Source organism: Pterocles gutturalis, unplaced genomic scaffold, assembly GCF_000699245.1.
Source record: "Pterocles gutturalis isolate BGI_N339 unplaced genomic scaffold, ASM69924v1 scaffold10858, whole genome shotgun sequence".
Lineage (NCBI taxonomy): Eukaryota > Metazoa > Chordata > Aves > Pterocliformes > Pteroclidae > Pterocles > Pterocles gutturalis.
The window spans coordinates 16,676-25,534 of NW_010123076.1; the positions used below are offsets into that span (position 1 = coordinate 16,676).

An 8,859-nucleotide genomic window follows, 5' to 3' on the forward strand; every position below is an offset into this window, starting at 1 on the left:
GGTGGGATGTCGGGGGCCACCCATGGGACCTTGCAGGTGGATGTGGATGAACAAACCCCCACCTAAGCTTTCCTGTGGTGCCCAGCGCTTGGGGAGGGGAGCAGAGATGTCTCTTAGACACTGGCAGAGATCATCTCTTGGAGAAAGGGTGCTGGGGAGCAGGGGGTGACCCAAGGAGTCTAGTGGGCTGGTGGCAGCCATCTCTCTGAAAAGAGTGTGGCACTGAAGATCCATCTTTGTTCCCTTCTCTTTGCAGCATCTCCCAGTCTTTCACCATGAAGGGCTCAGCAAGCCAGGATGACTTCAAGTTCAAGGTTAGTTGGCCTTTCTGTGTGGCCCCATCACAGGGAAGAGGGATGGAGGGATGTGTTCAGCAATACTCCAGGGCTCTGCTCTGCAGTCTGACCCTTGGAGAGCCAGGCTTGGTATAAGGCAGTATGGCTGGTCTCCGGGTGGAGGCAGCTCTAGGCAAGGGGGAACCCAGGTCTTCTGGTTCCGTGGTCCTCTGAAGCACCAGAGACTTGGGAAACATCCACCTCATCCGCCAACACCCTCCAGATTTGGGTGGGTACCAAGGAGGTCCCTGTGCAGTGCTGCATCCATGGTGGGCAAAGGTGGAGGAAAGCGCCTGTTGTTCTGCACAAGCTGTCACATTTGCTTAGAGCATGGTGGGCATCCCAGCGTGATCCGGGGGAACTCAACCTCCTGTGGCCAGAGAGCACGAGTGGCTCCACCCCACAGCTCTCTGGCTGCTCCTGCTGTCCTCCCCCTGTGCTGCCTGTGCCTGAGCCCTCTGTCCTGCTTTAGGGAGAGCCCAAGCTCTCAGGGCAGATGAAGGCAGTGTCGGCTGAGTGTCTAGGACCCACACTGGACGTCTCCACCAAGAACATCACTAAATCCTTGGCATCCCTCATGGAGATCAAAGAGGATGGGATCAGCTTCTCCATCCGAGACCCCTATTACAAGGAGAAGGTGTCGCGCACCATCAGCCTGCCCACGCGAGGAAGCACCTTGTGAGTATGGGTCTGTGGGTGTTGGGAGGCTTGTGAAGGCATGGATCAGCAGGTGGGAAGCTGTGCCCTAACTGTGGAATTGCAGAGCAGTGAAGGTGAGCCCAATTTTGCATCTATCTGGGCTTGTCTGCAGCAAGCAATGGTGGATTTCTCCAGTGGGACTTGGAGAGTGTCTGGGAGTATGTTGCTGTCCTCTGCAGATGGAGAGAAGGGTACTCTAGGAGAAGGGAAAGAAGGGGGGTGTGCGAGGGTTCCCGACTCACTGCCCTGGGCTGCCAGCCTTCTTGGAGGCTTATGGGGTTGCCAAAAGCTTTCACGCTCATGGGATGACTCGAGGCATCCTCTGATGTTGTGGTTGTAACTCCAGGGCAGCCCAACTTTGCCATTTGCTCTGCTGGGGAAAGACATGAGTGTTCAGCATGGAGGGAGCCCAGCAGGGCGGGCAGGCACTCACGGTGCTCTGTTTCACTTGCTTTAGTCCCAGGCAATCTCGTGGCTCGGACACTTCACCTCTGACAAGGAGGAAATCCTATGACCGTGGGCAACCTGCCAGGTGAGATTGGGAGCTGGAGAAATGGCAACATGGGCAGGGAGAGGCTGGGTGGCCCAGACAAGCAGGGAGAGATGCTGGCTGGGCTGGCTCTTGCTGGGCCCTGGTGTGCCAGGCGGCTGCCAGGTGAGCAATTCCCAAGTCATTTGTCCCTCTAATCCTTCCTGGCTCAGGCCTCCAGATGTTGGCTTCACGCCTCCCTCATCCCCACCCACCCGTCCACGCAACGACCGCAACGTCTTCTCTCGTCTCACGAGCAACCAGAGCCAGGGCTCTGCCTTGGATAAGTAAGTTCTGGCGGGGCGGGAGGGTCTGAGCAAGGGGGACCTGTACTGTAACAGCAAACGGCGCGTATCAGCTCCCATGGTGGGGTCCAGGAGCACAGGACCTGGGTCGGCTCCTGACACCATTTTTGCTCCCTGCTCCTCTCCATGAGGAAGCAGATGCTCTGCAAGGGCCATGCTGGACCCTCGCCCTGTCCTGCTGTGTCCATTCACCGAGCTGGCCCTTGCAGGAGCTGGCACTCCTGGCCCCTGGCTAAGCCCTACCAGGAACCACGGCGGTGCCAGACTTGGACCACTGGAAAAGGCTATGGAGCAGGATGGGGTGAGGCGGGATGGGGGCTTGCAGGAAGCTGAAGGACTGGCACCAACCCAAAAATGCTGCTCCAGCCTCCCTCTGCAGCAGGTCGGGCAGCGGCCCTCGGCTCAGAGCATTGCCAGCAGCGCTGACGTTCCCTGATGGAGACCTGCTGTCTGATCCTCACGTGCCCTCCTGCTCCTCTGCTCTCTCCCCTGGTTCTCGACGTGTGCTTTTCTTTCACCCTCCCTCCCCTCCTCCTTCTCTCTCTCCCCTACCCTGGCTTGGACGCAATAACAATCCTCCATCTCCAGCTCCTCTGCTGCCTCTTCTAGTCTGGGTTTTCTCTCCCATAATCCTGCTAATTTTCTGCCCCTAGGTCTGATGACAGCGATTCCTCTGTCTCGGAGGTGCTGAGGTATAGACAACTTTCTGTTTATTATCCCGTCCTCCTCCTCTCCTTCTCCTCCTCTCTGTCTCATGAGCCTGCTCTTCCTTGTCCCTGCATGCTCCACCTGTGCCTTGCTGCTCTTCCCCCCTCCCAGCTTGTGTGTGCTGTCCCCTCCTGGCATGCCACCTCCAGTATGTGCCACTGTCCCCTCGGTTGTGAGTTCAAACTGTTCCTGCTCTGATCAGCCCTTGGAAACGTGGCGCTGGGCTCACCTGTGGGCCCCGGCTGGTTTTTGGGGGCAGCATGTTCTCCTCCATCTCTGGTGGGCTTTCATCAGCATGACACCACCATGTCCCATCCCAGCTCTCCAGCGGGACGGTGTGATGCTGGGGAAGGGGGCAAACAACCCTGGGCGCTCCCAGTGTGTCCCTCTTGCAAGCATCTTCCAGGCAAATCTCTCCAGATGTTCCCCACACCTAGCTGTGCTTCCTTGGTGCTGAGCTGTGGGTGGGGAGATCCCAAAGAAACCACGTCAGATTGTGGTGCAGAGCTCAGCCTCCTGGACTTGTCCCACTGCACCCTGCTGCCTACAGAGGTATCCCAGCGCGAGGGCCACCTGTCCCTCATCCTTTGGGAACATCAGCCCTCCAGCCTCAGGGTGTCCCCTCACATTGGCCATGCCCCAAGTTCCTACAGTCACTGGGGCGGTGGCACCAGACGTGTCTGTGCTGCTGCATCACCTTGGGCAGTTTGCCATCAGGCAGCAACGCAACGTCCTTTGAGAACATCTCACCCTGGGGAGCCGGGATTTCCGTTTCGATTCAGTGTCACCTTGAGACTGGTAGAAACACCAGGGGTCAGGGGAGGGCTGTTGAATTTGAGTTTGTAAGTGCAGCTGCTAACCGAGACAGAACGATCACATGCATGGGATTGCCAAACCCTAATTAATGCGCTTGTTTGTCCTCATGACTAATGCAAAGCTTATGTGGCCTCGGGCTTGCCCTTCTTCAGCCCCGTCCCTCGGTTTCCCTGCCTATAAGAAGAGACTAGCACAACCCAGGGCCCCGTGGCCACGGGGAGGCTGAGCTTTGGGATCCCAGCTGGGAATTGCTGGTGGTAGCCATGCACACTTGGGTCTGGCGGGGTAGGGCTGGTGGTCCCCAGCACCCCGAGCACTGCTGAAGTGGAGGGGATTGCCGGCATCCTGTGGAGGAGGGTTTGGCAGGGATAGGTCCTCTCCTGCCCAGAGCCAGTGGTGGGTGCAGGGCTTCCTCAGCCATTCTGACAGGGATGCTGGGTGCAAATGCCAGTGCTGTCCCTTGTCACCGTTGTGGTTTTATGTAAGGAGCGGGCCCCTGCCTCCAAAAGTCACCAGCCAGAGGCTGACAGCCCCCAGGGAACTGGGGTGCTGGGTGTCGGTACCCCAAAACATTTATCCCAGCAGAGCTTCAGGCTGCAGGAGGTGCAGTTTGTCCCAAACTGACCTGAGGAGCGATGAGCTGGGCCTCCTGGCTCCTTGGCTCTGTGCTGGCCAGGCTGGAGGGGGTCAGCAGACGAGCGGGGTGTTCAGCAGAAGAGCGGAGGCCACTGGGCAGCCCCTCCCTTTCCCAGTCAGTATTCCTGGGGCAGGGGCTGCTCCTGGGGAGATTCCCAGGGTTTCCACAAAGCCCTTTGCTCAGACGTGGCAGGTTTAGCCGGAGGGGCCCATCGCACTGCTGGGCAGGGGAGATGCTTGGGGTGAGGCAGCTCTTGCTCTCCCGTGCCCCTGGGACTGCAGCGCGGTGCCTTTCCACCCACCCCACCATGCTTCTTTCTTTCCCACGCAAGGGGCATCATTAACCCGGTGGGTGGCACCAAGAATGCCCGGACAGCCCCACTGCAGTGCGTCTCCGTGGCAGAAGGACACACCAAGCCTGTGCTCTGCCTGGATGCCACCGACGAGCTGCTTTTCACTGGGTCCAAAGGTGGGTGATGGACAGAGAAGCTGTGGGGGTTGCTGGCCCGCAGATGCTATGGGAGCAGGTCAGCACAGGGGAATATGTGAAGTGCTGGACACCGTGGGGGTGGCTCCTTCTGGGCTTCTCTCCTGTCCTCAGCGTTGAGCCTTGTCCTGCACTGCCCTGGTGCTGGGCTGGCTGGCTCCCTTCCTCTGGCCCTGTGGGTGAGGGGAGGCGATGCTCAGGAGGGGTATTGCCACCATGCCCTTGGAGGGACCCCTCCCAGCCTGACATTTTTGGGTGTGTTCCTTCTCCCACAGACCGGAGCTGCAAAATGTGGAACCTGGTGACGGGCCAAGAGATTGCTTCCCTCAAGGGTCACCCGAACAATGTGGTTTCCATCAAGTACTGCAGCCACACGGGGCTGGTGTTCACCGTGTCCACATCGTACATCAAAGTGTGGGACATCCGGGACTCGGCCCGGTGCATCCGCACCCTCACGTATGTGGCAGGCGGGGACTCTGGGTGCTCTGCGCGTCTCTGGGTTTGCAGAAGCCAGTCCCAGGTCCTAGTGGGGCTGGGGCCGGGGCCCAGGTACCGGCTGCTTTAGTGCCAGTTTGCAGAGCTGCATCCTTAGGAAACGGGGAGGACGGGAGAGAGCTTGGGATGAGGGGACCTGTGAGCTGAGGCTCAGGGTAAAGAGCTTTGAAGAGATTTGCAGCTGCTGCTGGGGTGGCCAAGAGAGCCAGGAGCTCTGTAGAGGAGGCACAGCCCCTACCAGCATCGTGGCTGAGTAAATCAGAGGCTCTCCAGTGGGAAACTCAGATCTTCATGAGGAGTTTGAAGACCAGAAAGGAGCATGGGGCAGGCTGTAGCTGTGGTCTGCAGGTCTGGAGCAGGGCTTAAATGTTAGGAGAGTATGTCAGGCCAGGGTTACCCGCTCACTCCAGCACAGAGCTCCTTTCTCCATCCAGCCTCAGCTCATCTACCTTGGCCTGAAGGTCCTGCCTTGGTGCAGAGGCCAAATACCGCTGCTTCCCTGTACCAGCTGTCACGCATGCAGCTGACATCCTTGGGTCCCTCTGCAGGCAGGACACTGGCCTAGGGGACAGAGAGACAGTGATACCTCTAGGGCTTTTCCCCCATGTGGGACCCACCTGTGCCAGCCTGGAGCCAGCAGCCCCGTGCGGTTCCTCCGTGGGGCCTCAGTGGCTTATCCTCCTCCCTTGACCTCTTTCTCCCTTAGATCTTCTGGACAGGTGATCTCTGGGGACGCATGTGCTGGGACCACCACCCGCACTGTCACCAGTGTGCAGGGGGAGCACCAGATCAACCAGATTGCTATCAACCCCACTGGCACCATGCTCTATGCTGCCGCTGGGAACTCCGTCCGCATCTGGGAGCTGAGCAGGTGAGGGGGTAGTGCTGGGGTGGGCAGGACAGCTTACGGATGCCAAGCAGATGCTGTCTGCTCAGAGGGGCCTGAAATGACTCCCCCCAAGGAAAATGAAAGCCTTTTCAGCAATGGAAGTTGCCTGGAATAAGGACTTTCAGGACCTTTTCCTATGGGACCTAAGGGGTGATGAGCAGCAACGGAGCTACTTGGGGTGGGGGTGTTTCTCCGTGAGCTGGGCAGAGCTTAGGAGAAGGGGAAAAACATGTGGGATGAGCAGCAGTACCCCCTGGTTTTGCCCTTGCCCCCTTCCCTGCCAGGTGGGCACCATGCTGCTGACCCCTCGCTCCAGCTGAGGCTCTGTAGCCAGATGTTGGCGTGCCCCGAAGCTGCCTTCCTCCCTGGTGTCACTAGGAAGAGGGGTGTCCCTGCTCACAGTCCCCTGAAGGGAACAATGTCTACTGGGGGGCTGCAGGGACAGAACTGCCTGGCTCATGTTGTTGGATGCAGGTTGCAGCCCGTTGGGAAGCTGAGTGGCCACATTGGGCCTGTGATGTGCCTCACGGTAAACCAGACAGCGAGCAACCACGACCTGGTGGTCACAGGCTCCAAAGATCACTACGTCAAGGTACTCTCCTCCTCAGAGAGCAGACCCCTGTGTCCCATAGGGAAACCCAGATGTTGGCAACCCCTGAGGTCTCTTCTCCTGAAATCTGAGCCCACATTCTGTTTTCACCTCTGCATGTGTATCTCCTCAACCCAACTCTTGCCTTTTGCTTGGTCCACCAACACAAATGCACCTTTGAAGATGGATTTGCATTTCTCTCATCCCCTGGACTCTGTGCCTGGTACTTGCATGTTATGGCTGACCCAGATTAGCAGCTCGCCCTGTTCTGCTTGGTTGTCCTCTCCTCCAGCACAGCAAGAGCTTGCCCCCCTCTCTTTTAGGATTTTGCTGGTTTCTAGCAGGTTGAATTTGGTGCCAGGGGAGTGAAGGGGGATGGTAAGATGATGAGGGAAGCAGGATCCCACTCTTCTGACAGCTGCAAGCTTGTTAGCTTGGCTCATGGAGGTGTGTGAAAGCTCCCCAGGAGTTAAATGCAGCAGAATGGGAGCTGTCACTGGTGGCAGACCTCCCCTGATGGTGGCAGAACCCCTGGAGAGACTTCAGCCCCAAAAAAGCCTCCACTGGCCAATGCCCACTCCCCTTCCTGGCATCACTCTGGGTGCCCTGAGCCTAGAAAACAGAGGCTCTCCAAAAGAGAGTCAACTCTGTTTCCAGTGCCATCTGGGATCTTTCACCCTGTGTTTTTCCTCCAGGTGTTTGAGATTGCTGAGGGCATGGTGGGCAATATTGGCCCCACTCACAACTTTGAGCCCCCTCACTACGATGGCATCGAGTGCCTGGCCATCCAGGGAGACATCCTCTTCAGTGGCTCCAGGGACAACGGCATAAAGAAGTGGGATCTGGAGCAGCAGGAACTTATTCAGGTCTGGAGGGGAGCATACAGCACGGGTCCTCAGGGTACTGTGGGGCAGAGGAGTATTGCTGCTGGGGGTCTGGGGGGACCTTTGCTCAGGGACCTGGTGCCAGTGTCCTCCACCAAGGGAGGGCACTCCTGTTCCTGGGAGTCTGGCAGTGCAGGTGAGAGGTGGTCTTGTACCCCCATCAGTTTGTGCTGGAGGGCACCGAGGGTTGCCAGATCCCTCTGGCACACAGGCTGCAGCATCAATTTCAGTGCTGGGTGGTGTGTTCCTCTCCGAAGACAGGATCGTTATCTCCTGCCCAGGGACAAACCAAGCCCTGACTTTTAAATCCATGCCCTTGGCCTCCTAACTTTGCGTCACTAGCCTCAGGATCCAGATCAGCCCCAGGGCGATGGTGAGGATTTGAGCCTCCCAGGTTGGGTTCAGGAGGCTGCTGGTGGTGCTGCAGATGAGGTTGGTCATGATCTCCGCTCTGTGCCCCATACCTACAGCAAATTCCAAATGCCCACAAAGACTGGGTCTGTTCCCTGGCCTTCATCCCTGGCCGCCCCATGGTGCTGAGCGCCTGCCGAGGAGGCATGATCAAAGTCTGGAACGTGGACACCTTCACCCCAGTTGGGGAGATCAAAGGGCACGACAGCCCCATCAATGCCATCTGCACCAACTCGAAGCACATCTTCACTGCCTCCAGGTGAGCCCCGGGCTCTCTGCTCCCCAGAGCCCCCGGGACGTGGGAGACCCCTGGTTGACTTGTCATCCCTGGGCCTGGGTGGGATTGTGCTGAGTGGTCAGGGAGCAGGGAGGGAGGGCAGGGGGGAGTCCCGCAGCTTTCTAGTCCCCCCACTTCTTCATCTCCTCTTGCCCCCCTTAGCCTGCCCCACGACGTGGCCTGCCCCCCGCAGTGCTCAGAGCTATTCCCCCAGCCGTCCCCTGCCTGTGGTCCGGTGGCACCCCGGGTTGTTCCCCGTGCAGGGACCCCTCTCCCCCGGGGCTGGGCATCCTCTGCTGCTCTCGGGGAGTTCTTTGGCAGCAAGACTCTGATATCCTCTTTTCGACCATGTCCCTTTTCTCCCTTCCTCTGTCTCTCCTCCTCCCCACCTCCCATCTGTGCCACAGCGACTGCCGGGTAAAGTTATGGAATTACGTGCCTGGGCTCACCCCTTGCCTTCCACGACGCGTCCTTGCCATAAAGGGCCGTGCTACTAGTCTGCCTTGACCCTCCTGCTCTTTCTGACTCTCTTGCTCATGCAGTCTTCTTCTGTCTTTTCTTTCCTTTTCTCTTTCTCTCCATCTCTTTCTCCCTCTCTCTTTCTCTCTGTTGCTTACTTTTGCTCCTCTCTTGTTCTTTCTTTCTGGTCTGAGCTGCTTCTTCACGGTATGAAACTATTTTGCGTTTTTTTCCCCCCTTGATAAATCTTTGCTAGAAGTGACTTGCCCCTTTGTCCCAGCCATACCCCCACGTTCTATTGGTTTGCTTTTTGTTTTTTTTTTCTCTTGGCGAGTGCCAA

General features: G+C 58.0%; 1 protein-coding gene across 1 annotated transcript in view; it reads left to right on the top strand.

Annotated features, from left to right (window-relative positions):
• Positions 1 to 8,567, top strand: part of KIF21B (kinesin family member 21B) — a gene marked incomplete at its 5' end in the record, with an annotated part of 24,533 nt that extends 15,966 nt beyond the window's left edge. Inside the window, 12 exons of the mRNA XM_010077764.1 lie at positions 214 to 314; positions 808 to 1,013; positions 1,492 to 1,566; positions 1,737 to 1,850; positions 2,522 to 2,560; positions 4,361 to 4,497; positions 4,791 to 4,971; positions 5,717 to 5,881; positions 6,374 to 6,491; positions 7,184 to 7,354; positions 7,843 to 8,042; positions 8,468 to 8,567. Coding sequence (XP_010076066.1) covers positions 214 to 314; positions 808 to 1,013; positions 1,492 to 1,566; positions 1,737 to 1,850; positions 2,522 to 2,560; positions 4,361 to 4,497; positions 4,791 to 4,971; positions 5,717 to 5,881; positions 6,374 to 6,491; positions 7,184 to 7,354; positions 7,843 to 8,042; positions 8,468 to 8,567 — 1,607 coding nt within the window. The remainder of the gene's footprint in view (positions 1 to 213; positions 315 to 807; positions 1,014 to 1,491; positions 1,567 to 1,736; positions 1,851 to 2,521; positions 2,561 to 4,360; positions 4,498 to 4,790; positions 4,972 to 5,716; positions 5,882 to 6,373; positions 6,492 to 7,183; positions 7,355 to 7,842; positions 8,043 to 8,467) is intronic.
• Positions 8,568 to 8,859: the final 292 nt, after the last annotated feature.